We start from the raw sequence: 27,826 nt of genomic DNA, 5'->3' as shown, positions 1-27,826 counted from the left end.
GATTCAGTTTTTTTCCTGTTTTTCTGTTTTCTGTAAACTCTTTCACTAGATATGGTCTTCATCACAGCCACGCTATATAAGATACACCTTATGCTACTTCTAAACACAATTGCTGAACTCAATGTACAAGATCCATGTACAGGATGTCCCTGGCCTTTTCCTAATACATTTGAATCCTGAAATTATCCACACGTATGCCGAGAAGATCTTTCTTGGTAGTGCATTCAAGTTCACCGCCCTCATGCTTTCAGGCTAAATTTAATCTTGCATTAATGATACACATTGTTTTCTGAAGCATCTTATCCCCAGTAACTATTGTAACAATAAGAGTGACATGTACAAATCTCTCTCTGGATTTGGTTCCATTGTCAAATGTTCTGGAAACCCTGCTTGCAATTTCAAGGTTATATTGAAGCTGTGAGTCATACTTCATATCTGAAAAAATAATGAAAAACAACCATTGGTCAGGCTCTATTTGGTAATTGCTTATGATATATAATCAGTTTCAAATATCACTGGCCTTCAGCAAATTAAAATGTATGATTTTGTTTGTTTCCATGCCTAAGATTAAATATTCTTTTTTTTTTTTTCCTCTGAGTATATTCATACCTAAGTTTTATTAACTCATAAACTACTATGACTATTTGTTTTATCCACAGTGTTTAAATGACTACATCAACGTATGTCCCAAAATCCTCCATGGATGATTTCCTCTAAGGTCTGAAATGTCTAATTAATTTAATTAATTCCTTCTATTTCTCTTTTTCTTTTTTTTTTTTTTCAATAAGTACATCCCAGATCATTGGGAATCTTTGCCTGATGGCAGTTGGAAAATCTGCATTAGGTGTATGTTTCTCTACAAAATTCAGCATCCAAATATTGCTGGAGCAGACAAATTGCTGCATATTTTTTGATGATTGACTTGTTAGTTTTTTTTGTTCTAACTTTTCTTCTTCTATATTATTATTTGTGTTACATGGCATTTACAGTGCTGTTTGTCCAGCTTCAGCCCAGAAGCACAGTTTTGTTCCATGGCTTCTCTGAGCCAGTGTTTTTCATCAGATCTAAATGTCATCTGTATAAATCTCACTAACCTGAATGGCATGAAAAATTTATCACTTTTTTTTTTCTCAGGTGCCAAATGCAGCCTAAATAGACATCTGAGAAAACAGTGCAGCTCACAAAGGTTTTATGGAAGTTCAGAAACACCTGCTCTTTTCTTTTTCCAAATATGAACACCTGCCAGGAGCCCAGTGATGTACTAAAGACAGAAAGGTATTTGTCACTGACCATAACTCCACTTGGCACTGTAACAGTCTTGTTTTGTTCCTTCAGGTCTATCTATGGACAAACAAGAGGTTTCATTTGTCTTTTCTATAACTACAAGAACTACTCTATCAGTTCCTCCAGCCATCTCAGAGCAATGAGCATATCCTGCTCCTTCTTTAAGCGTGGTCTTGCGATGTGAAGGACTTGTGCATGTGTGAGAACTGTTGGACAACTCAACTCTTTTCTACATTATTTAATACTCATGAGATCTTGATCCATAAAGAAATGGCTTCAAATTCTTTCTCAGCTTTTTATACTCATATTATGTAGGCTTTACAAGCTTAGATCACCTTGACTGTCTCAAAGGTACTTCTCTTTTTCCATCTATTATATATTTATTTATTTCATATATAAGGGGCTGGCCTTGTGATTTTAAGCTCTCTGAGTCAACTGTCTTCCTTTGTGTTCCCTTAAGATTTCCTTTAAGTGCATTAACACTTTTTTGGCAGCATGTTAGTTGACGTGTGCTGAAAATTAACACTACACTGATTAACCTGATATGTGTACCATCTCAGTGCCTTTTGCTCCTAGAAGAAATTCTGAGCCACTATGCCCATGCTGTGCACACCTTACTGACTCTTGCAAGCTCTTCCAAAGTGATATCCATCTTTTTCAGTTCCTGAATCTTTTCCAGTGGTCCAGGTATCACACGGGCTTGTGCTCTTGGTCACAGTGCACAAATGATGCTCAAAAATGATCTGATCATCTGATCACAAGAGCTGAAACATGATCTGATCTCTCTAGAAATAAAACTCTCAGATATAGTTCCTACATCTTTAGTGTAGTCATGGATTCTTCTGATTTTAACTTATTCTTGTCCTTTTTTTTTTTTTTTTTTTTTTAGGTTACTTCTATGTTTTATGTTCTCTATGACTTCTCCTTATGTTTTCCTAGTTAGTTTCCTGTAAGTCTTCCAAAATCAAGCTGCTATAAAAAATATTTATTAAGTTATTTTTACTTTCTTTCTCTTTACTGGCAAGCATTGCTTGCAGATCTTGAGTGCAATATTATTTAAATTCCCTTCAATTTATTTTCCAAATTTATCATATAATCGCAGTGCTAGTGTGACTCTCTGAGCCCCTTTCTACTATTTACACTATGATCCTGTCCTGCTGATCTATTGATGCTTAAGGCATCTGTTTTGAATTATATCCCATTCCAAACAGATGTGTAACATCTAGACCTTTGCATCCTACCAGAGGCTTATGCCTTAAAGACGTATTTCTCAGTAGGTGTCCATCACAGGCTCTGACTCCACAGGACCATTGTAGCTGCCAAAAATATCTAGAGAATCTCAGTGATCAGGTACTTTCAGCCTTCCTCATGCCAAATTCCTTTCATCCCGATGTGACATTCTTACTCTCCCTACCCTAAGCTGTAATGGCCCAGGAGAGCTCTCACACAAAACAGCAGCTCTCCTTCCAGGCAAATAATTGCTGTTGTGCTTCTACAACATTCCTGCCTTCTGCAGTTCTCAGGGTAGTCCTCCAAGAGCAGAGGAATGCAGCCAAACCTTTGTGCTGGCTGATAGCCAAGGGGCAAGTCAGTGCCTGCATGAAAAAAAGCAACCACAGCTTCACCTCAGCTGTAAATACACAGGCTGGGACTTTCCCGGCGACTTTGACGGGAAGTTCTTTCACGCTGCACAGACAGGGCTTGCAACATCCCGATCTCTCCCACCCCCGTATGCTCACCCTGGCTTCCACTAGATAAATGCCAGTGAGGCTGTCAGGGTTTCTGCACTCTGCTCTGGGCCATAGGACCTCTCTGCAACTCCTCAGGCCAGCTCTTGCTCCAGCACCAACAGCATCTCACCGGCTGGAAGGCACTGGTTTGCCTAGGGGGAGAGCAGAAGGTTGAGTGCACAGGTGAGTTTTACAGAGATGATCTGCAAGTTTCTCTCACTTCTGCAGGTGGGATCAGGGAGCAGAATGGCTAGACTGGCACCCTAAGAAGTTTAGGCAGGCTTGAACTCAACTGTCAGTGTACTGATAAAATTTTACCTCAGCTTCTCCCTGCTAGACAGAAAAAAAAAAAAAAAAAGAAAGAAAAAAAGAAAAAAAAAAAAGCCAGGGCTTTCTGTTGACATTACACAACCCCACTAAGAGATGATGTAAGGAAGCACTGAGACATAGGGAAGGATTTGTATCTGTAACATTAGGGCAACCAGAATTTTGCATTAGCCAATTGGTATTCAGAGAGATTACATATCTGACAAGTTTATTGAATCTTCCACAGGTGTTTGCTAAAGTTAAGGAAGCAGGAAAGCTTCTGTAAATAAGCGTTGGTCAGAGGGTTTTAAATGATGAATCTGAACGGAAGATTTTCTTTCCTAAACCTAAAGAGCTAAAATTCTGGTTTAAATTTTAGTAACATCTGGAGGTGCTCCGAGAATGTTTGATTTACCCCAATCATAAAATACCAGTAATAATAGTTGGACCTAAGGGTTCTTTTCACTTCTGGATTCACGTCTGGATTTCATGTTTTCTCTTCCTGTTCAAGCAGCATACTAATTTTAATCCTGTTTAATATTTTATAAGCAAGGGGCTTCAGTGCTGCAGAAAGAAATGGATTTTTCTTAAACATTGTCTTATGCCAGCACCACGTTATTAATTCAAAGAACATTTGCAGCTGTCAGAACTGTTAGCCAGCTTTGATATAAGAAAATTTCATATCCCCTCTAAATCTGCAAGCATAAACTGTCACTCGCCAGATATGCCTTTTTTTTTTCAGATAGTTCAGACTTTATAAAATGATGAAATTAGTAGATGTAAATCTTTTTTAGATGCGTCTTCCTGAAGCTCCTAGATTTGTTAATAGCAATGATTCTGACTAGCAAGAGGTTGTAATAGCGAAGGTATTGTACTGTAACTACATAACAAAATATTCCAATAGTCATTGAAAAATCACATCCCTGTACTTTACTCATCCTTACTGGAATTTGTTTACACAATCAAATTAAGCATTTTTCATGTTTGTACACTTTTAGGCAGGTGGCATTTTAAAATTACTTCCCTTAGTTAAAGGCAGAAAGCATAACTGGATAAGCAGTCTATTTTGTGTTACAAAATTATTAACAAAGCGTGTTGCCTACATTAGTGTTTTATTTAAGAGCAGGAGCTCACTTCAGAAGTGACTCTCCTGTCCTTCATACCACACCTTCTTCACAGTGTGGGGCAGCCTGGGGGTGCTCCCAAGTCTTGGGAGAAACGTAATAATCGCACCACTAAGCAACTCAGCTCGCAGGGCCACACCACAGCTAGTTCAATGAAAACACCGGCAATATGCCTGGCATGGATATGAGGGGCTCATCCATTCCTGTTGGGCCACAAATCCATACCTTGTGGGCCTCAAAAATACAGATAGTAGCTGAGGCCTTCGGGAAGGGTACTTAAAATCAGCATATTTTAAAGCCCCTCTCACTACTTCCCAGACTGCTTTTATTAAAACTTGTTTATTTGGCAGCTTCAAGCTCTGAGCCAATTTCTCCCATTCTGTTCTCACTTACAGGGCTAACAGAGAAGGCTAGCAACATTTTATATTTTGTATGTTCTGCAATATACTTCATAGATGTTGGCGTTTTGACATCCTTTCTCTATTTGGGGTTTTTCTGCATATTAACTCTTTTATATTAACCTTTTATGTATGTTATTTTTTTAAGTATATTATTAGTTTTTGAAAGCTGTTTTGAGGGGAAGGTGGGGAGAGATATTTGAATGTCACCTTTACACATCCTTATTGCAGATCAAATGTTTACTTTTTTTGTTCATGCATGCTGAAAAATAAAAAGGGGGTTGTTTTTCTCATTTTAGTTCACTTTTTAGACTCACCTACTCTCTTTTTTTTTCAAAATTTCCCCAACATCTATTCCTCTTAGTGAGAGCACAGCCAACAAAACAGTAAGTTCAGTTAACTGATGTTGTAGACGGGGTGGTGAGAAATGGTTCAGAATAGAAATACACAAATTCATATTCCCAGCACTTTGTCTCTTCTCCCTCTCTGGGACCCCTTTCCCGCTGAGGCTTGTCAGCTTCCAGCAACAGGCCTTGGCCTGGTCGGAAACAAACTTGGCAGATCGGTTCATGTAACGTGATTTAGGTCTCCAGTATTCCTCTTCCTTTTCATTTTGTTTTTTACTCCTTTCCCTGTGGAACATTTTTCCTGGCAGCCAACTACAGCTCTCCTAACTGCTGTGGCCTGGGCACAGTGCTGCGGCCGGGCTGCGGCAGGCTGTGGGCGGCAGCCGGGCTGAGCACTGGTTGTGTCAGTGCTGCAGGGAAATGGGGGAGTGGGAACAGCTGCCAGCCAAAATGTTAATTAAAGGGCTGATGAAGCTGCCTCCTAAACTCCTAGTGACTACTAAGCATAGCCCGGCAGACAGAATTGCAAAGGTGTCATCAAGCTGTTCTTTTACTTGGCTAAACCATTGATATGACTCTCTTCTGGCCCTGAGGAAAGCACTGGTGGTGGCAGTCCCAGCACTTCTGGCAGGGATCCCCCTGGCTCAGCATGGTATAAAACTCCTCTGGGAGATGCAGAGCCCATTATTTGGTGAGACCAAGATTAAATCAGGAGTGAGGACTGTTCTCATGTCTGGGTGATTTACCTCAATGTGTCTTCCCCAAGTGGAGCAGCCTCACTAGGACATATCTAAATGTGGAGAGAAGCCACTTCCATAAGTGACATGATATCCTATAAAAATGAGAATATTAATAAATCTAATACTAATAAATCTCATTTGAATTCTACAGCCTGAATCATGCCAGAGCTTCACATAACTTGGCACTTCAAAGATGCTTAATTATAATAATCTGCTACAAACAGCTTGATCAATGGTGAAAACGGCTCAGCCATCCACCTCTGACAAGCTACAGTACCTGAGGACTGTGATCAAAGTGTTCCACTGCTGCCTGTCACCAATCCATTAGCGATACCAACTATGTGAGCAGGCTTCTGTAGGCCTGTAGATAAACAAGCCTAAAGTGCTAAGAAATGTGGAGGAGAGGTTGATTGCCAAAGAGCAAAACACTTTCTGGCATCATTAGAGCACCAGGAGTGTTTGACGAAGGATGTCTCTGGGGTGGTCCCATGCTACAAGGGGTGTGAGAGCAAGAAATATGTAAAAGAAGACATGAGTACTCACCACAAGTGGGTATTTATGCAATAACCGTAACAGCATAAAACAGTAATACAATAAAGACAATGGGTTAATTTAGAAAACCCAGTTCCTCATTTTGCATTGCAATTCCTTTCAGGAGCTGCAAGAGAGGGTCACCCTGCGGGAGGGAATTATTTTGTCCAATTAGGCAATTACAAAAGCAGCATGACACTTTGTTTTGTACCTCCTGGCACACATTCAGCTTACTTTTACCCCAAATTGTACTGAGTAGATCTCAGTGACTTCTGGCAGTGTTAGGGTCGGTGTTTTTTTTGTTGATCTCAGAAGTGACTGCATAGATATTTAAGGGAAAAAAAAATCATAAAAAGCACCCAGTAGATCTAAATACTTTTGTGTGCAAAATTTGTGGAAGATCTATACAAGGAGAGCAGAAGGTCAATACTTCCTCAGTGTAGATATAAAAGAATTTTTTTTCATAGATAGCTGGATTGGAAATTGAATTCAAACCTCTGGGTCAACAACCTGCAGCACTATCAAGTGCAGTCATAGAAGCTTTTTAACAGAAATGAACAGTAGATATGTTGTAATATTCTCGCTGTAATATACAATTAGAAAAGTGTTTACTTAAGGAATTATTTGTTTAAATAAGTCATTGTAAAATTAAGATTGAAGGGTTTTGAGCCAAATTCCCTATCAGCCTAAAAATAAGTTATTTCCTCTGGCCTGGCCTTCACTTTCTTCATTTTCTGCTTGCAAAGTGAAGGACTTGTGGTATCTAAGTGACCTCTTTTTTTACCTCTTCTTTCCTCTTCAACTAAGTTTAATAAGAACACAGAAACTTTTCATTCGCCTGTGCTCCATATTGTGTCCCAAATAGCAACCTTTGCCTTCACTGCAATTGCACAGATAGGGCCTGGTTCTACTTAACTTCGTATTAAATGGTCTTGGTGTGCAGAACCAAAAGTATAACTTCTGCCTTGACCCCACATATTTCATAGAGATAGGAACAAGAGATACCCCAGGACCCTGAGTGAGACTCAGGATCACACAGATAACAGAAACCAAGGTGACCTTTCTGAAGATAGAAGCCTGCTTAACAGGCTGAGATCCCAGGTAAGGTTTGCTGTGCCCCTGTGCAGCAGACCATGGCACAGAATAACTCTGTCCCATGCTGTACTGCAAGCAATTAGGTGGCAGTGCTGCACTCCCAGATCAGCATCTGGCATGTAGTACTCTGGCAGGAAGGTTTCAATGCCTGGGTGAGGAGCAGAGGCAATGACCCACATCTTTGCAAATTCTTTCCCGCTTGCCAGGATGGGGGGAATTAGCAGCTCAGCCATGTGCAAAACCTGAGATGAACTCAAACGAAACTTTGGTAAAAACGAAAAAGAAAAAGAAAAAAAAAAAAAATAGATCTTTTAATTTCTCAGTAGAGAACACTGCCATCAATGGTTGTGCAAATTTTTGACAAATATCACTCCTATTGTTTTTTTTATTTACTTATTTTCAAAGCATACTTTTAAGTTCAGCCTTCTCAGCAATTAATTTTCAAAGGCTGTAGCTTAAAGTTGTTGTTTAAAGACTCCTAAAATCATCACCTGAGTAAGAAGAGGAATTTCTGTGTTGGTAAAGAACTAGTTTTTTTAAAAAATCTTGATAATTTTTCCATACTGCGAAATGCAACAGCATATAAAACCGTCATTTTTGAGTGTGTGAGGAACATCATTTATTTCTTTCTGAAAATACCAGTGTTCATTTTTCCTTAAGGCAGACATGTCTCTGCAGATGCCACTTGACTGCAGTCAAGTAAGACAAAAAAATTCAAGTCCATGTAAAAGAAAGAAAGGAAACTAAAAAAGCAAGTATATACATTTAATTACTTCATCTCAAGTGAGTAAGGGTGCTGATGAAGCTATCCACTGTTAAATTGAGTATCTTTAAACACTTTTTTATAACAGCATTTTAGTGTATGGGCTTATGTAAGCAAGAACGCAGATTAATGAACTTTCTGTAGGAAAATCTGCTTGGCCCCATTCCAGACATGCTGCAAATCCACATATTTGTTTTGGCAAGAAAACTTAACATTCATGCCACTTTTTCTTAAATCTTTCATCATATACTCCCTCCCACTCCTCAGACTTCTAAGACAGCCAAGACCATCACCACGGAGGCCTCTGTGGTGAAGCAGCCACCTTTCCTGATTTTATCACAGGTATTGTGGAGCAATCGGGCTGCAATTGGGCCTTCTTTTCTTCCTGCTTATGGCAATCCAATCCAATTAAAATGCAAGTTAAATGAAAATCAACAATTCCATTAGTGTAATTGGGAAGAATATTGGGCTTATCACGTACTCCTGTAGCTCATAATAAGTATACGGTTTGAACTCTTACATTTTTAGTGTGGTTAGTTGTTTGCGTATCCTATTGTTTGTGTATCCTATTGATGGACTGCTAGTAAAAGCTTTCCAAAGAACCTACCCCTGCTTAGTCCTCTGTGCCTTTTGACAGACCACAGTGACATAGGATCACAGCTGAAAAGGGAGTGTGTGCGTGTATATTAGGAAGTCTGTTATTTTAGCCTGATTTCTGTAGGAACTCAGATTTCTCTCATTTCTCTGAGCATGCTGAGGGATATGAGTGTATGTATGTTTATATGTGTCCCTCAATCACCTTTTTTACTGATGATTTCAAACAAATATACTAGAAGAGAGGGCTCTGTTTTCCTTATGTGTCATGAAAACGGCAGCTGAAGACCCCACAGAAGAGTCCTGAAAAATGAAAGACTATGCTGTGACTATATACACTGAAAGACCTGAAAATCCACATGAGAAGAAATGTTACAGGAGTGATCTCCTGCGACTGGAAACAGCTTCAATCAGTGCTTCTAATCAGCCAAGAAACACAAATCCCTAGGAAGCCGGGCTTCATTATTTCTAGTGTTACTTCTCTGTGAGACAGAGCTATTTGTTAATGTCTCTAAACAGCAGACAAAAGATGCTCAGAAGAATAGCTTCACTGTCAGGGAAGACAACTTCCGAGGACACAGCAGGGATCCAGAAGGTGCTTATCATGTGTGGTGGGTCTGCAAATACGTCTTTCGAGGTCTCAGGACATCTCCTGTGCATTACAACTGGGATAAATCCAGTGCCCCTGCCCTGCACAGCAGGCAGGTCTGCCTCTCCTTGCCCTCTCTCACCTTCAGGTGTTTTATGAAATTTTTTCTTTCACCTTGCAGTTGGATTAGAGCTTAATACCTACACCCCTCAAAACAGTACAATGGCCCTAAAAAGGCTGAGGAAATTACTCAGGTTATAGCTGGGTCTTATGTGTTTATGGGAGCAGTTGGAGGTGGTGAAATTTCCAGCTCTCTCAGTACTTTGCCATGATTTAGACAACATTAAGCACATCTACTTAGGCCTATACTTCATCTGTTTGAAGAGCCTCCAGGCAGCTTTAGTGTTCTCCTGATAAAAAGTGAAGATGTGGGAAATGCAATGTCCTCTGTAGGAGGATTTATTGTCTCAAACAATTATTTTTTTAACAGCTTTGTCAAAACTTGGAGCTCAGGACTTTCTGCTGCAAAGAACAGCAGATATTCATTTGCTTAAAAGAAAATTCATGAATAATTTGCTGTGATATGTTTGTTAGGAGCTATTCTGCTATTTTCTTTTTATGTCTGGATTAATCACAGGGGAGTAGTTTAGCCACATGTCTTTCAGTTTCAGGTGGTATCAAACAACAGAAAATGCAGTTTATAATTTAGGGCAGATTTGGTTCTACAACTGTCAGCTTATAAGAAGCAATATTTGTTATAGAGTGCATTCCCTCTCTGTGGGAGTAGTAACATGAAATTTTAAGTAAATGAAATTGCCTCAGAATAGTGTAGTTGTCTTTCCAAGGAGAGTTTTTAAATCACATTTCATTTGTTTTCTAAGTTACACCAGAATTACTGAATATTATGTATGTGGGAAATACTTCAGAAAGATACATCCAAAGATGTGATACTACTTATGCAAGAAAGAAGTATTAATCATTCTCTCTTTTTTTTTTTTTTTTTTTTTCTGCCATATTTAGTAAGTCAGTCTATTTAATTTTAGTGTATTAGGGCACTTTTGATCATAGATGACTCAGGTCTCAGGCTTTTGAAACAATGCAGGATTCTCATTTACAGAAAAAGACAAATGGGAATTACTTCTACTTGTTAGTACATGCAATAAACAGCTAAGACAATAATGAGAATTAACTCCATTCCTGGGAGAAATTGTTTAACTGTGGAGAACTTGGCAGCATTGCAAAGAAAGGACCTAAAAATTACCCAGCAAAATGTATAATTCCAAAGAGAAATATGTGCTCATTTACTTATCTGGTTGAAGTTCATCATGCCCATCTACAGGTACACAAAGATTTGAAGGAAAAAATGCAAAAAGACTTGCTACAAAAAAATGGCCAATTCCAGTACCTTTGATACTCTTTGTTGTAGGCATTTTTCTTCATCACCACCAGCATGAATACATGCTCTTAGCATGGTGTGAACATGCTGTGGTTAGCATTAATGCAGCCTGCCGTTTTTTGAGAAGTTACATTTATCAGTGCTAGGGAAGGATCGGGCGTAAATGGAGGCATCAGGGAAGCAAAACTGATTGAACCTGTTTATTCTGCTTGAGGACATCTGCAGAGCAAGTCTGCAGGGCACAAGACAACTACAAAGGGTTTATTTTAACCGGTTCTCTCATAAATGCAATTAGCCGACTCAAGATCAGCTCATAATTGCACATCAAGATTAAGATGTGTAATCACATCAAGTCTGATGGTGTGCTGGGCCTTCTCTCCATACTGCTGGTGCAAATCTGGTTTCAAAGTGTTTCGGGGGAGACAATCTCTGAATCTCTGATGGTGAAATGAGTTTCAGCACACACAGCCTCACCTGTGCGGTTCAAAATATCTAAGTAAGCTCTTGAAACCATGTTGTGAACTCAGTGTTTTCAAGTTCCTCACGATCAGGGAAATAGAGAGATTTGGCTAAAAAAAAAAAAAAAAAAAAAAAAAAAAAAAAAAAAAAACCTTTAGCAAAGCCCTGAGGACTTAAATATGTGGATGCTGTGTGAGAAATTCAACTGATCACTAATAAGAATGAGACATATAGAAAAAAAAAAAAAAAGAAAAGAAAACAGAAACAGACAAATCCTCACTGTTAAAAGAACAGTGAAGTCAAGACAAGATGTAAGAAGTAAGGCCAGAAGCTTAAAAGAAGTTCTACAGGAGGGCAATGTGTGAATCTAAGCTGTTTATCCCAGACACCCTGGTTTCACCACTTGGTAAGAAGAGTTAGACACCAAGGGTTAGGAAACCCAAGGGAAGAATTAACTTGTTTTTTGCAGCAGAATACTGTTGGAGTTCAGCTGTTCAATAAAGAAGCTGTGAAAGCTTCTAATAAGCTCCAAAGTGTCTCCCAATAGTCATAGGAAAAAAAAAAAAAAAGACGGAAGTCTGGAGAAACAAGCTTTTTCTACTGATACTCTAGTACATTAATCACTGGACTATGCAGTTGATACTGTTATCATGACTCATGTATAACTGTATATGAATGCATACAGATGAATCTACCACTGCATATTATATAATTAGATAGATGTGTTACAACAAGACCTTTATTTGCCTCCGAAATTTTGTATTAGAACAACAGTCAAGTTGCTCCAGAGAGGCCATTCTCAAGACTGCTGCTATAAATTATTTGTGTAGTGTAACAGAGTCCCTGCTGTTATTTACAAGGAAACAGCAGTCAAAATATTTAATTTACATAGAAAGAAAACCTTTGATTCTTTGCTTTTTGAAGTTACACTCCCATAATATGTTTCATATATAATCTTCATGACCTCCTTCAGGGCTCTTTCTTACAATGAGCTTAAAAAGAAAAGCAATCAAAAAAAAAAAAAAAAAAGATAAATGGATCAGTGTTGTACATATTGAGACTAGATCCTCTGGTGGACAAAACCATAATCTTCCTCCATCATAGCTGTGCTGGCCATTAACTTTCTTCTTACTCTACTTATTATCCTTTCTTTTGTACAGCTATGGATCAAACTCCTGGCAATACTTTGGCCATTTATCTCCCCATAGTCTTTATATCCCACTTGATCATCTAAACTTTTGCCCTGAATCAAAAGATAAAAGAACATAGGCCTAGCAAAAGAGTTTGGAAAATTATAGAGAGGAAAATAAAGAAATTCTGTCACAGCTGAGAGCTACAATGGGCCACCAGACAAGATCAATTGCTCAAAAATGGACTTGTTTACCTAACAGAATAATAAATAGATAATACTAATTCAGAAGGTGGGCAGGTGATGTTCCATGAGAAGTAGAATCTGAGAGGGAAAATGAGGTCTGAATACTTGACACCTGCCTAAAGATACTGCATTAAAAGCAGAGACAAATATTTGCAATGCAGAAGGATTACAGGAAGACAGTCACATAGCTGAAGCTGTGAGCTCCTCAGAAACTTAAAACACACACACAGAAAAAAATACAGAAATCAAAATCTATGTACAAACATAGAACAGTACTGATATGTTGATAAGATTTGAAAAACCACAGCACAAAATGAGAAGTAATTAGAAAGGTACTATGTATTTAGGTATTAGAACACTGTAAAAAGGTAAGCTGTCAAAGGAAAATCAAGGAAAGGATTTATCCAACTGAGAACAAGCTATTAACTAATGACTCCAGGAAAGCCAGCTCTGCAATGCTTCTTTTGCTCTACACCAGCAGTAAAAAGATGCGAATTCAAGAAATTAAAGAGATTGCGGGAGGAGGAAGATTAGACCATGTGAGGTAAATGATTTGCGATCAGTGAGGCTGATGGAATTCACCTTAAATTGTTCAGGGAATAACTGAAGCATTTTCACAGCCATTAATAACTATCCTTAAGACCTGCATGGAAGAGGTAAAATTTTGAAAGACTGGAAAGGCAAGAATAACAGCTATCCTGAGAAGTAAGAAGAAAGAGGAGGTGCAGAATTATGGCCCAAACCATTTAAGTACAATTCTCAAACAAAGAGAGAAAGCAAATAGAAGATAGATAAGAAAGAAATGGGTTTTAGGCACATGGATTAATCAAGAAGAAATCATTCCAAACCCACCCACCCACCTTTTATAACAGGATAACAGGTCTTGTGAATCACAAAAGCTATACAGCTTGATGTGATTGAAGCTTTTAGTATGGTAAATGTAAGAGAACATTTTCATAAGCATACTACGGAAATGCAGCCTTGACTAAACTAATATAAGGTAAGGTTCTGCAGAACTAGAAAAGCAGCGCTTTCAGTCTTTCAGTTAATCATCTTCAAAATGGAAGGCTACATTTGCTGCAGTTATACCAGGGGTATCTCCTGGATAAAGTCGTGTTCTGGAATTTCATTAAATAGCACAGATGTTGGAATAGACAGTATGCTTATTAAAGCTGACAATCTGACAAAGTTGAAAAGGCCTGCAAGCACATGAGAGGATAGGCTTAGAAATCAAAATGATCCTGACAAATTGAAGCTACAGTCTGAAAAAAAATACGGTGCTGTCTAACAGGGCCAAGTGCACAGTGCAACACTGAGTCAGGAAAAAAAAAAAAAAAAAAAAAAAAAAAACTATACAAATCGAGGATGAGCAATTGGCTTGGGAGCAGCCCTGCATTAAAGGGTTGGATGTTACAGGATGCATTACATTAGTGTTTCAGTTCTGATCAGAAGTGTGCTGTTGAAGCACATAATTAATTATCAAGCTTTGTTTTACACCACTGAGAATTTCTGGAGCATAGGAAATGTGATTCCTCCCCACAAAAAACTGAACCAGAAGATATGCTTTAGGTGCACCCCAATGAGCTGCAGCTGCTGATGGGTACTCAGGCTGCCGTGCTGGACCAAAGCTAGTCCAAGGTGGAAGCCTGTGACACATGGACAGAGCAAACATCAGGTGCTCAGCACCAGCTGTTCCACCACATCTTGCTTCCTCTTGCCACACACTATTCGCTGAAGCACACATAGCCATCACCAGCTGACTGTGAATCAGCTATGTCTTGTGAATAAGACAAATGTGATAGTGGGACAATGTGTTGTCTGGGAGGCAAGCGAAGCAATCCTTTCCAGCTGGTGAGATCCCAGCAAGAGTACTGCATTCAGTTTCAGCACCATGCTTTTAATTACCAGTCAGAGCAGTTTAGCCTAGGAAGATCAGAAGAAAGCCAGGAGAAAGATCACCACTCAGAAGCATGAGGTGCAGGGAGGGATCTGGGGTTGTTTCATCTCGAGAAGAACAGGGTGAAATGGTAACAGCTTTTGTGTCCGACAAAGGCTGCTGCAAAGAGGAGAGGGATGAATTGACACCTCTGTTGACTGTGGAGGAGGCAATATAGATTGCACATAGGAAAATCTGCCAAGTAGTACGGCCAGTGAGACAGCAAAAAGCGAGAGAGACTGCCAGAGCCACAACACAGGAAGGTTTTACAAACAAGTTAGACAAGCATCTGTCAGACTTGGTTTAAACATAGTTAATGCTGCCTTAGGGAAGGAGATGGGGTAGATAATCTCTTGAAATCACTCTCAGAGGTATTTGTTTTGCTTCTTTTTTAAATGTAAATAGTAAAATTTCTCTTTCCTGCTCCTTTCATCTTGTCACTCTACCTTTTGAATCATTCCACTAATCACCTGTCTGCCATTTCATGTTACATCTGTCTGATCTTTCCATTCTCCATCCCAGTCTGCCTCAGTTCCATCTCTGCCTTTCCACTTTTGGCATTGTTTTTCATCTGTGGCAGTGAGTGCTACTGATAGGAAATCCCTCTATTTTCTCAAGCACAAAGAAGCATGCCTGTCTTCATTCAAATTGCTACATAAACGAAGTATTCATATATAATTGCTGAACTAAACATTGTATCTTCATTCAGTTCCTCTAGTGTTTATGCAGCGAGTATTTAATGACAGTATTGCATGGTTAGCTCTTTCTATGCCTCCTTCTGTCTTTTCTGACCAAGTGGCAACCAGTTCAGACATCACCACCTTAAAAATAGGATAATTCACTGTATAGAAATACAACAATGGAGAAGAGAAAGGGCACAGTTATCATTAAAAATTTTACTTGGATTATCTTTGAAATAACAAAAAGCATCATTAGCTGGCTAATGTTAGGAGGAGGTACAAAAGCAAAAATATTATATATGGATACAAAGCTCCATGGCTTTTTCTGAGGTAATATATGGGTACATATAGGAAAGAACAGAGAATGATCGTTATTTGTTTCTTTGCTGGTATTTCTGTTTTCCCCTGGCACTCTGAGAGTGCCCAGCACATGGGCACAGAGCAGACCCTGCTGCCATCAGCTCCTTAATGAGACCCCAGGATCAACCTTCTGGCTGAGCTCTCGGGCACCAGACTAGTGTTGTCCTTTATGATGTACTTCTTCACCACATCTTTCACACTGATGTAGGACAATAAAACACTTTTTTCTATAGCCAGTGAACACCTTCTCTCATTGCAGCTATCACTGTCATGGACTCTGTGAGGCCATTTTCCTTGTTTCAGCTTTACCTACCAAGTTGCCATCAGAGGCTGCATTTTGTTCAAATACACACAGCAAAGCCAAAATTTATCTGCGCACTATGTACTCAGAACCTACTCCCTAAATTAACCTCCAGAATTCCACTACAAAGCCCACAGCCCTTTCAGTTCAACAACAGCCAGCTGGCACAAAGGCATGTTCAAGAAAGTTTTTTTAAAAAAAAAGAAAAAAAAAAAAAAAAAAAGAATTCAATGGAGAAAATTGATTCAATTTCCATATTTGTTAAAAGAACACACGATCCAGACAGCCTGGGATTTAAAAGCAATATTCCCTTGTCTTATGTGTCAGTTTCAGATGTAACAGATGCACTATTCAATTAATACCTACTTTATAATATACTTTATTTGTTAAGCAAATCATTCATGACCATTTATTTCTGGTATATAATGTGTACTATCATAACAGCTATAGGCGTCCCTGTAATAAGTAGTTCTTAATAAGAAAAGAAGGAAATTCTGCTTACTTTATTCAAGCAAACTGTCTCTTTTGTTAAAAATTGTATTAAGCTAAATTAGGCCACCAGCATTAAAGGCAGCTTTAACTCTCTTCAGCTTTTTATAGATTAATATTCACTGCCTTGTACAAGTCCCTCCATATTGTAGATAGTGCTCCAAGAAACTGTATTTCAAAAAAAAAAAAGAAAAAAAAAATTTGTTCCTTACATTAATTTTTTGTTTCATCTCTCTCTTTTTCCTGGCAAGATGAGTTCAGTGTTCACTAGCAAATTAGATGTTCATATTGCTGTAAAACTGAAACACTTATAATAATATATTTATAACACTTATAACAATATAGTTATTATTATAAAAATATATGTATTTCTGCTGATGAATATTCCAAATATATTACCCAATTATATCCATTTGAGTTTTGTTTATTTTTTTCAGTCTTTGGAGAGGAAAATGGCCTGCATACTTCATTTAGCAATAACTTAATGATTTCTTGAGAGCAAAGAAGCTTTCAGCTGGACAACCATGTTTTACAAAGTTTTATTTTTCATTTTAGATAGGGGCCTACTTTATTAAAAGGAAAACTTGAGATAGGAAAGCTGAGTCTCCTTAGGTCCTCAGTTGGAATATTTATTAATATTACATACGCAAGTCTTTTCTTCTTTTTTTGAAATATAGATTATCCACAAAAAGCAATTGCATAGCTTTACTCCTATTAGAGCCTCATGCGACAGTAATAAAGCCCTCAGAGAACTATTTTTAAATGTGTCAAAGGACTTTCCATTTGTATGCATGTGTCAGAGCATACACATGTGCAAGGTGCATTCACATGGGTCCCTCTGAGGACCTATTTTCACGCTGGGTGTGTTACTTGATGAAGTATACAGAGAGCAGCCAGGTAGCTGAGATTGCAGCTTCAGGAGAGCTGGGGTTAGCACCTTGCTGTACTGCAAAGCCTCCCGTGAGACCTGCAGAAGCCACAGAGTCCAGGATGCCTGGAGATTCTGCTGCCTGAACTGATGCCTGCCCCTACTGACCAGAGCAAAACTCCCTAGGCAGCTCTCTCAATCCCAGGGCTCCTGCAGCTCAGTGCCAGAATGGTGCTGAGCGGGCATAGATGCCAGCTGGGGGCTAGCAAGCTACGTACAGAGCTAATTAAAGCCCAGATCTTCAGATATGATTCTCAGAATAAGCATTTCTCTCTCTTGCTACTGGAGCACATATCCTACCGTGTGGGTCAAAAAGATGTGTGCTTCTCCCACCCACAGCCCTCAGCTGTAGGTCTCAGCAGGGCAGGGGGAAGTTCACGTGGTTTTTGTTTTTTTCTTCACCAAACAAATGCAAGTTTGAGGTGAAACTATTTAAAATCATGCCATGTTTTTGAAAAGCAAACACTATTCTGGCTAATATATATATATGTGTGTGTATAAAAGAGACTGAAGAGTATCTTCTTCCTATTTTTAAATGGCAGTTTCGTTCCGACCAGTGGTTCACAGCAGAACATGAGCAAAGGGTTAATAAACAGCAGTAGTAAAGCAATCGTTTTGGGTCAAGCTAACCACTTCATGCAATTCCGTTCTGCAAATTAGAAAATTATTCCCACAGCTTTAATTAAGACACTTACCGGAGATGCTGTGAAGGATTTGAATCAGGGCTCTTACAAATGGCATGGCTACTCTAAGGACTGAATTAGCAGCCGCTTGGAGAGCAGGATCTCTCAAGATCTCCTGTTGGATCTCTCAAGATCTCTCTGTTAGGGCCACAGATTTTCTGTCCTCGGGTCACCTTTTGAAAACTGAGGACAACAGCATGTGGATCTACTGCAAGACCTTTGGATCGGCCCCTTTTGATTCTGCATTTGTATCGTGGGTCTCCCTCTGTGAAGTACAGGGTGTATATACTACTATGGCATGGATAATACATTAAAAACTTTGAAGCTTCCAGGTACTATGATAACGGAGGATAGATAAAAACCTCAAAGAGAATTTTATTATGAGTAATATATAAATATCAAAAATAAATGTTCAACATGAAATACTCCAATTCCACTGTCCAAATGCTTCACAGGACATTCTTCAGGATATTGAAGAACAATAATAAAACAAACTGGCACTGACTAGTCATATTAAGGAAATATTGCAGAAAACAGATAGGTTTTGTAGCTAGCTTGTAGATTATTTCTTCAAGTATTTTACAAAAAGACTTTCCAGGCTCCAATCTGGTTAGAACCACACTTCTCTGTAATGTTTTTCTATTTCATAAGTAAGCAGAAATGGTCTTGAGATGTGAGCAACCCTTGCTTGCAGTGCTCCTCCGCCCTTTCCACCTGCTTTCCTTTTGAGAGAGGAAAGCTGCAAAGGTTCCACCGAATGTTAAATTCTGTAAGATGGATGGAAAGGAGGGTGCTGTAAGAGATGGAGACCTGAATATCCATAACTTGTTTTTAAAAAACTGTACAGAAGTGTGTGCATCCAAATGAGTGTGCAGGAAGCATATTAATAAGCAAGAAACTCTCAGATATTTATTATGTATAACCAGAACAAATGTTAACCTTTCATTTTCAAGAGATCGATGTTTTGCTTAGCTTGTTCCTATTTTTTTTTAATAGATGAATAAAAATTCTTCCAACATAATGGCTTTGGCTCCTAACACATCCAACAAAAGAGAGACAGTGTGTATATTTGGAACTGGAGATTTTGGAAGAGCTCTGGGGCAGAAAATGATTCAGTCTGGCTACCCCGTTGTGTTTGGAAGCCGAAGCCTGCAGACATCCAACCTGATTCCCAAAGAAGCAGAGGTGCTGAGCCACGCTGAGGCAGCACAGAAAGCTGCCATCATCATTATAGCGATCCAGAGGCAACACTATGACTTCCTTACACCATTAGCAGAAATACTTCGTGGGAAAGTGCTGGTGGACGTAAGCAACAACTTAAAAATAAACCAGTATCCTGAATCCAACGCAGAGTACCTTGCTCAGCTGGTACCTGGCGCTAAGGTTGTGAAAGCCTTTAACACCGTGTCTGCCTGGGCTTTGCAGTCAGGCACGCTGGATGCGAGCCGGCAGGTAAGACTGAACCACAATAGCTTGCTATTTCATAGAAGTATGATATATCATACAGGCTTTTAGCAGTTAGACAAAACACACACATGGGATGTATGAATCAGACAAGGCTGGGATGGAATTTTCACTGTAATTGCCCATCTCAAATTAAATGTGTGCTGAAATTTACTTTGGGACGCTAATATGACATGACAAGGAATATTGATAGCTTGCCTCAGAAAGCAGGAAGGTGTTAGGAGACATTATAGGAGCAAGGACAGAAAAAAAGCAGAGCCACAAAGCCAGAGAGAGAGCAAATCAGGAGGAAATGAGGGCTGCATCGGTTGTTCACCTGGAATGAGAAGTTAAACAGAAAGGAGATAGAAGGAACATACCAATGCAAGAATAAAATGAAGGGAGGAAAGAAAAAAAAAAGGATGTGAGGGATATGATGGGGCAATAGAATGATAATGAGCAGTGGGAGAAATAAGCTGGAAGGTGAAGAAATTAATAAAGTTTTCTAAGTCAGAATCCATCACCATGGAAGTCTCATACAACAAAAGCACATACAAACCATGTGAACTCTCCTTAATCACAGGCAATCTGATCATAGGAAGCAACATAGCATCCTCCCTGAAACAATTTATTATTGCCCTGTTTTCTGCCACTCCGAGGGACAGTACCTTTGCATGATGCATGGCCAACTACTCAAAGCATTGCTAGCTTGCTTTTCTGCTGACAGAAAAGGTTTTGGCTAAACTAAATACTAAGGATGTCCAAATCTAAACTGTAAAAACCATCATAGTAAGAAAAATGAGAGAAATTACCCCCTTTTTCTCAGTTTCAAAATAAGTCTTCTTGTGAGAGCCCACCATAGTGCTGCATTCAGCTCTGGGGTCCCCAGCACCAGGACAAGGACCTCTTAAAATGAGTCCAGAGAAGGGCCATAAAGATGATCTGAGGTCTGGAGAAGAGAAGGCTCCAGAGAGACCTATAGCGGCCTTAAAGGAGGCCTACAGGAATGCTGGGGAGGGACTCTGTCAGGGAGTGGAGTGACAGGACAAGGAGTAATGGCTTTAAATTTAAAAAGGTAAATTTAGATTAGATAGAAGAAGGAAATTATTCACCCAGGGGGCAGTGAAGCACTGGCACACACTGCCCAGAGAAGCTGTGGATGCCCCATCCCTGGAGGTGTCCAAGGCCAGCCTGGATGGGGCTTTGAGCAACCTGGTCTGGTGGGAGGTGTCCCTGCCCATGGCAGGGGGTTGGAACTGGGTGATCTTTAAGGTCCCTTCCAACCCAAATCATTCTGTGATTCTATGATGCTGAGTATTATTTTGCACACTGATAGAACAGTTTCTTCCCTCTTCTAATAGACATGAAAAGAAATACTATTTACTTTCATGACAGAGCAACTATACTTGAAAGATCCCTGTCCCCTGATCCCTGGAGTCCTTAAGGACCATTGTAGTGGCAGTGTTGCTCCTATTTACTATTACAAAATCTTGTGCTTACAAACTGCAAGCAGGGTCTTCAGAAGAATGTGGTGAAATTCAAGTGCTCTAGGCAAAGATTTGTACTGTGTGATACTCTGTTCTTTCCACATACAAAATGTTGCCTCTTGAAATGATGTCCTTCCCCAAAGAAAAGATTGATGTACTTAGTTCTTGGCCCTCTTGGTCAAGAAATTACCTATACGACATTTTTTATTTGTATAAAGTAACTCTACCATTGAAGCCAGTGAGTAGCCTAGGAAGCTTGTACTCACTGTCAATATCTGAGCAGCACAGCAGCAGAAAATATTAAAAAATTCTTTCAAAATAAAACTTCTGTTTGTTTTTGGCTGCAGGTGTTTGTCTGTGGAGATGGCATGGAAGCTAAACAAATGGTGATGGATATTGTTCGTGCACTGGGTCTCACACCATTAGATCGGGGATCCCTCTTGGCTGCTCAGGAAATTGAAAATTACCCTCTGCAGCTGTTTCCAATGTGGAAGTTTCCCATCATTTTGTCCCTTGGCCTAACTGCATTTTTCTTCTTCTACTGTTTGATTCGTGATGTAATTTACTCTTATGTTTATGAAAACAAAGATTTTTCATTTTTTATTGCAATTTCCATTCCAAATCGGATCTGCCCTGTGGTGGCACTCATCCTTCTTGCCTTGGTTTATCTTCCTGGTGTACTTGCTGCAATCATTCAGTTGTACAGAGGTACCAAATACAGCCGTTTCCCAGACTGGCTGGACAAATGGATGCTATGTAGGAAACAACTTGGACTAGTAGCCTTGGCATTTGCTTTTCTGCACGTTTTTTACACTCTCATCATCCCAATTCGTTACTATGTAAGATGGAGAACTGAGGACAGAATTATCTCCAAGGTAAGTTTTGTTCCTTGCTATATGTCTTCCCTTCCCCCAGCTCTATTACAAATACTACCCAGTATGTTGAGCTTCAGAAATTCATATGGACAGTCAAATGTTCTTTACATTGGGGTTATTTTCCTATGTTCCTTTTAAGCATTGATAAATCCAAATGTTGTTGATATTATGTTGAGTTGAGGGAATTTCTGGCCTTAGTCTCCCTTCTAGGTGGTTTAAATACTAATAAAATAAGCAGGAAAAAATGAACATTAAGAGTAATTGAAAGGAAAATATCTCCCTACTTCTCCATATAACTTTAAGAATGGCACATATTTTAACTTTCTGACCTTCTTTAACAACAAATGATCACACATGTGTCCTCAGCAGTAGGTCTATAGCAGATAGTAGTACCACAAGTACCACGGTTATAGAGATAGAACTGACATAATGCCTCTTTTGCTTTTTGAGTAGCCATTCAATGTAAATCTCCAATCATTTTCACATAGTTAATGTATCACACTTATCACCTAGCTAACTTAAAGTTTTTTTTTTTTTTTTTTTTCTGCATATTGATCTTAAAAACTCTACCACTAATGTAAATATGGTCTTCCTTTCTTCAGGCACTGAACAATAAAACAGATCCATTTAACAACACTAATGGCTGGATTAGTGACTCTTATTTGGCTTTGGGGATTTTAGGATTCTTTTTCTTTGTTCTTCTGGGAATAACCTCCTTGCCTTCCGTCAGCAACAGTGTCAACTGGCGAGAATTTCGATTTGTACAGGTAAGAGAAAAACTTACTCTAAAAATACTTCTTTCCTCTCAGATGCAAAATTCCCTGTTTCCTTATAAACTGTGACTAGAGAGAGGTTTACTAGAGACTTAGGACTTTCCTTCACTAGTATCTCCAAATGTGATGTGTGTATTATTCACCATTGCATGATAAAAAAATATCTACATTGCTATACAGCTCACCTGTGAAAGAAAATGCAGTTTCCCTGAGGGATGCTTATGGAACAACCAGGATTATTACACTAACAATAGAAAATTGGGAAGACCTGAGCTCCTAAATGATGAATGAAAAGCTGGCATTGTGGAATTATCAACTGCTAAATTATACCAAATCATAAAATATCTTAGCCATTTATTGGTCTAATTTTGTCGGTTCACAAGATAACTCAGTTAACATGAATCTGAAAAATGACTTTATCACTCCGACTCTCTCAATGGCAAGCATCTGAAGAGAATCTGCAGTTTCTGCAGGCTCTAGAATTTGCTGCCCTTGGTAACACTACCATCTTGGCCCCTCATCAGGAGGAAGGTTGGTGCAGGCTGCAGTGCCTCTGCAGGAGCCGGGCTGGCAGGGGAAGGTAGAAAAGTGGAAATTACAATCAGTGAATGTTTTATTCAGGCCAAAAACTTGCACAGTATAGTTCTGGGTGGATTAGCACTAGAGCATATAAAAGGCTTGGATCTCTCGACTGAATTTCAGCCTTTTCTCTGCATTTTAACAAATATGACAACCACTAGGCAGCATGTATGAACTAGCAAAAATTATCAGGGTACGGAGAAAAAAAATGTTCCACTTCAATCCATTTGAATGATTCTTTATTAAAACACAATTAAGAGCCTTTATAATATATAAAGCAGTTTAATTTCAGTAGTCGTCGATGAATACCAAACTTGGCATATTCCATGAAGCTTGCTGTGTACTGTAAATTGTATTTTTTCTGGTTTAATTTACTATTTTAACCTCTACTTCTTTCTTTCTTTTCTTTGTTCTCCCCTAGTCCAAACTGGGATATCTGACATTGATTTTATGCACTGCACATACACTGGTTTATGGTGGAAAACGGTTCCTGAGTCCATCATCATACAGATGGTATCTTCCAAACGTCTATATGCTCTCCCTCATCATTCCATGTATTGTACTGGTTCTCAAATTTGTGCTTATATTTCCCTGTCTAGACAAACAACTCACACACATTCGGCAGGGCTGGGAGAGGAATCCCCGATACTCAGAACAGTCAAACTACATTATCAACAAGTCTGCTGTATAATTAGCCTAAGCTGTATTGTTAAGAAGAAACAAACAAACAAAAGATTATTAAGGCATATCAAAATGAAGTCCTGATTCTCCTTTATCTGGAGAGTGAGAGAAAAAGTGAAAATCTTAGGCAGGCCCTAAGTAAAATAAACTCATCCTAGTGGCAAGCTTAAAATCCAAATCAAACAAGAGGTCATTGAGGTCCTGCACTTCAGGCATTCTTTCATGCAGGCGTAGGCCCTCTCTTTTGCTCAGTGTACTCCTCCTTTCCTGTTCACCCTCCATTCTTAATGAGTATGAGAGAAGTAATGGTGTTTAGTGTCCCTCTGTCACTCCAAATCTCCTCCGGGGCTGGCCAGAACTAGAGCAACCTCCTGTGTCAGCTGGTGTCTGCTCCTCTTCGCTGTTCTGCCCCTGTGGATCAGGTCTCCATGCTCCTACACACACACAGGCACGCACACCTATACACGAGCACCCACCCTGCTTCCACCTCCAGAAGCCACAAGCCTGTAAAAAGGACACAGGACGGATGCTGGATGAGGAAGGGCTATAATCTTCCCAACATCAGTTTATCCTCCGTTAATATCTGATCTGAAAGAGATCTGTATTCATGCCTTAGAGACAGTTGAGTAAGATTTTCTTGGTTTGTGTGCAGGAACTCTAGTGTTCAAAGTGTATCTGCCAAGGATTACCGAATCCTTGCTGTACTGCAGAAGCTCAGGTGGGAAGGGGATGGAAGAGAGACCAAAATGCCAGGAAGATGTGAGATGTGCTCACAAGTTTCTCTGCAAGTATGGTGAATTTTTGTGTAAGCAGTGAGTTTTAAGGAACTGAAGGAAAATCCTATTTTATCAGGGGTTTTGTATTATATGTCATGATTATATCTCATGATGATAAGGTTGTTGATTTCTCTAAAAATAAATTTTGGATGCAATATTATAGATATTTGATAAAAATACATACATTTTAACCATAATAAAGGAAATTATTTACAGTTCTGTATTCTGTTTTTTTTGTTTTGTTTTGTTTTGTTTTGTTTGTTTGTTTGTTTGTTTTTTGGAACCTCTTTTGCTATGATTCAGCTGCTGGTATGTTTAGTTGCACAGTGGTGTTTGAAGGCAGGAAATTTCAAACAGCCACCAGGGCTCACCTTCCACCATCTTTGCTTGCTCCTTGGATGTTCACATAGATATTTGCTTAGGCATCAAAGTGGACTGAGGATATTGTGGAAAAACAGGATACAGCTGGGACAGCGACCTCACTGTTAAACTGGAAACAGAAAATCTGACAGCCTTCTTCACATTGGAGAGTAAAGAAAAGCTTGTTTCTATAAGGGCAAGAACTGCTTACTATCCTTTCTCTCCCTGTTGTTCCCATCCCAGTCTATTCAGAGGATAAATACTCACAAGTATGAAGGTATGAGCATGCTAAGTAGTATACTAGCTAGCATGTCAGTATAGCTAACTATACTTTCAAACAAGCACTATCAAGAAAATTATAAATATATATATATATATATATGAATGATACTTCTCAAACAATTTCTCAGCAATGGAACCTTTTTTTAATCCTGGATTTACAGCCTTATTCAGCTCATCCTCTGGCCCAGAAAGAGCATGTCCTTAGTCCCTGAAAAAATGGTAAAGGAGTCTCTTGTGTCAGCAGTCGATGGAGCCAGGTTTCTTGTAAATAATTCTGGTACCAAGTGCTCTTACTAAGAAACACTTGTGCACGCTTCATACTCTGCATGATATAAGATGATACATGCATGTTGATGTATGTCTGTATCATTACAGAAGTTTTCCTATACCTGTCAAATGATGGAGAAGTACTCCATTTCAAGTTTCCTTCAAGATTTTCCATGTTAATCTTCGGGAACTGCTTACTGCAGAAGGGATCGTGTATGCATTCTAAGGGCCTGAAGAGGTTGTGGGCATACCTGTAACACCTCTTTACAGCTCCCTGAAAATGAGGAGACAAAAGCAGAGAGAGAAAAATTTTTAAAGACAGAAAAAGAGAAAGAGAGTGTGTTTGTGTGTGTGTGTGTAGGTAGAAGAGAAAGGGAGAGAGAGAGGGAAGAAGAAAATAGGTAGTAGCCTGAATGAATATGTAGACTTGCCATTGTGGGGCCATATTCTGCTCTCTGTTACAGAATTACTCCAGATTTGTGTTACGAAGAACAGGAACAGTTCCAAGACACACAGTTTGCTTTTATGATTACTTGTTAGAGGATTTACAATCAGGGTTTCTGCCTATGCAGATACAGATCTAAAAAATGCCCTTTTCTCTCTCTCACAGCTGAACCCGTGGGGTGGAGTTTAAATTGCAGAAGCCATGGCGAGTAACACCAGTTTGAAAGCCATGGTTCATGAAATACAAACACTGCCAAGGCTCTGCCTCCTTTTCCATCAGAGTGTGGTCCTTTGTATTTCTGAGTGCCCTGTGTTAAGAGGAGAGCCCAAGCCAGGTCTGCTTTACCCTCACCGACAATCAGGGCAAGGTAACCGTGGCCTGTCTGAACACAACCTGTATGTTCACTCGCTGCTAAGTCAGTCTCAGATGGGCAGAGAGCTGCAGCTCACACAGGAAAGACAAAAGGACTTCTTCAAGGACTGCTAGCGGGTTGATTTGGGAAGTTAAAACCTAGACGCAGGTTTACAGAAAACGCCAAGCCGTGAGGTACGATTTGCAATCTGCTGTTTACTCCAAGAATAAAATGCCAATATCTGCTGTGTACAAACCAAGCACACAATGCTATTTGTTTGCCTGGGTGCATGAGGCAGCTCTCAGGAGCTGATCCAAAGCCCTCTCATTTGAAGGCAGCAGTGAGCTTTTTGTGGACTTCAGTAGGTAATAATAGGTCAGATCTCCAGCAGCACTTGTTTTTCCAGTCTAAATGAGGGATTTTGTGTCGTCTAGGGAGTGCTTACTTCACAAATTTACATACTTATTCCTTGAACGTTGGAGGGAAACATCTCTTTATCACTTTTTACATAATAGTTAAACTAAAATAATTCAATGGCAATATTTTGGAAACAATAGAAAATGTTAAGAAAAATGTTAGCATCCTGCATACGTTTTGGCTGAGCTCTCCATATATAATTAATTTATTTTTATGTACTGACAAAGCCTGGTTAGAAAGGACATTACAAGGCTGTGAAATAAAATGTGGAAAGGGTGTTTCCTATATGGTTCCCAGAAGCAAAGAAGAGCCTTCAAGCGCATATGGACATAAGAATTCCTGCAGGAATAAACAATTGACTCTCAAATCGACTTCTAAATTAGAATCGACGTCAAGAAAATATAAAATGCAGCTTTTTAAACAAATAGCCACATGGATACGGTCGTGATAGCTGAACATAGATTTCATTGTGCAAGAAAGATTTATTTTGATGAAGAGTGCTTAGGTATGCTGTGACTTTTAGACCTCTACAACTTTTTAGACCCTTCTACTTTTTGTTTCAATATCTATTTCAACCCCCAAAATCCACTTATTAGTGAAAAGAAAGTATTTTAATTAATTAGATTTACTTAAGTCTGAAGACAGTAATGGGATATTAGACACACACTGGCCCCAGGGAATGCAGCTGACACCACTGATATTGCTGGATCTTGAACCACAGGGACCCGAGCAATTCTCTTTAGTTCCACCACACTGCACCATGAGACCTGAGGTCTGCAATTTTTATTTGCTCTGCACCCTTCTGTCAGCTTTTGCTGCCTTATCTAAGTTACTCTCACTCCAAGATTTGACTGTTCGTGATCCAGTCCAGAAAGCCCCCTTTTTATCATGCATGTCAGGTTTGGGGGGCTTTTTGTTACCTGCTATCAGACAGGAGATTTTAGAAGAGCATCTCTGTCTCAAATGCTGGTGAGTCTTTTT

The 27,826-nt window shown here is 39.3% G+C and overlaps 1 protein-coding gene and 1 long non-coding RNA gene across 2 annotated transcripts; one reads left to right on the top strand and one right to left on the bottom strand.

Annotated features, from left to right (window-relative positions):
• Window positions 1-796: 796 nt before the first annotated feature.
• On the bottom strand, window positions 797-5,484 carry LOC118163192. The gene is made up of 3 exons (XR_004748902.1): window positions 5,244-5,484; window positions 3,024-3,166; window positions 797-2,879 (listed from the first exon to the last, which is right to left on the bottom strand). It is a non-coding gene; the product is annotated as an uncharacterized LOC118163192 (long non-coding RNA).
• STEAP4 (STEAP4 metalloreductase) lies at window positions 3,064-24,923 on the top strand. The gene is made up of 5 exons (XM_035319689.1): window positions 3,064-3,197; window positions 19,105-19,560; window positions 21,386-21,913; window positions 22,516-22,680; window positions 23,687-24,923. The coding sequence occupies exons 2-5, from the start codon at window positions 19,105-19,107 to the stop codon at window positions 23,954-23,956; spliced, it is 1,419 nt and encodes a 472-aa protein (XP_035175580.1). The 5' UTR covers window positions 3,064-3,197; the 3' UTR covers window positions 23,957-24,923.
• The last annotated feature ends 2,903 nt before the right edge of the window (window positions 24,924-27,826 follow it).

This window comes from Oxyura jamaicensis, chromosome 2, assembly GCF_011077185.1.
Source record: "Oxyura jamaicensis isolate SHBP4307 breed ruddy duck chromosome 2, BPBGC_Ojam_1.0, whole genome shotgun sequence".
Lineage (NCBI taxonomy): Eukaryota > Metazoa > Chordata > Aves > Anseriformes > Anatidae > Oxyura > Oxyura jamaicensis.
This window is presented reverse-complemented; position numbering and strand designations above follow the sequence as displayed.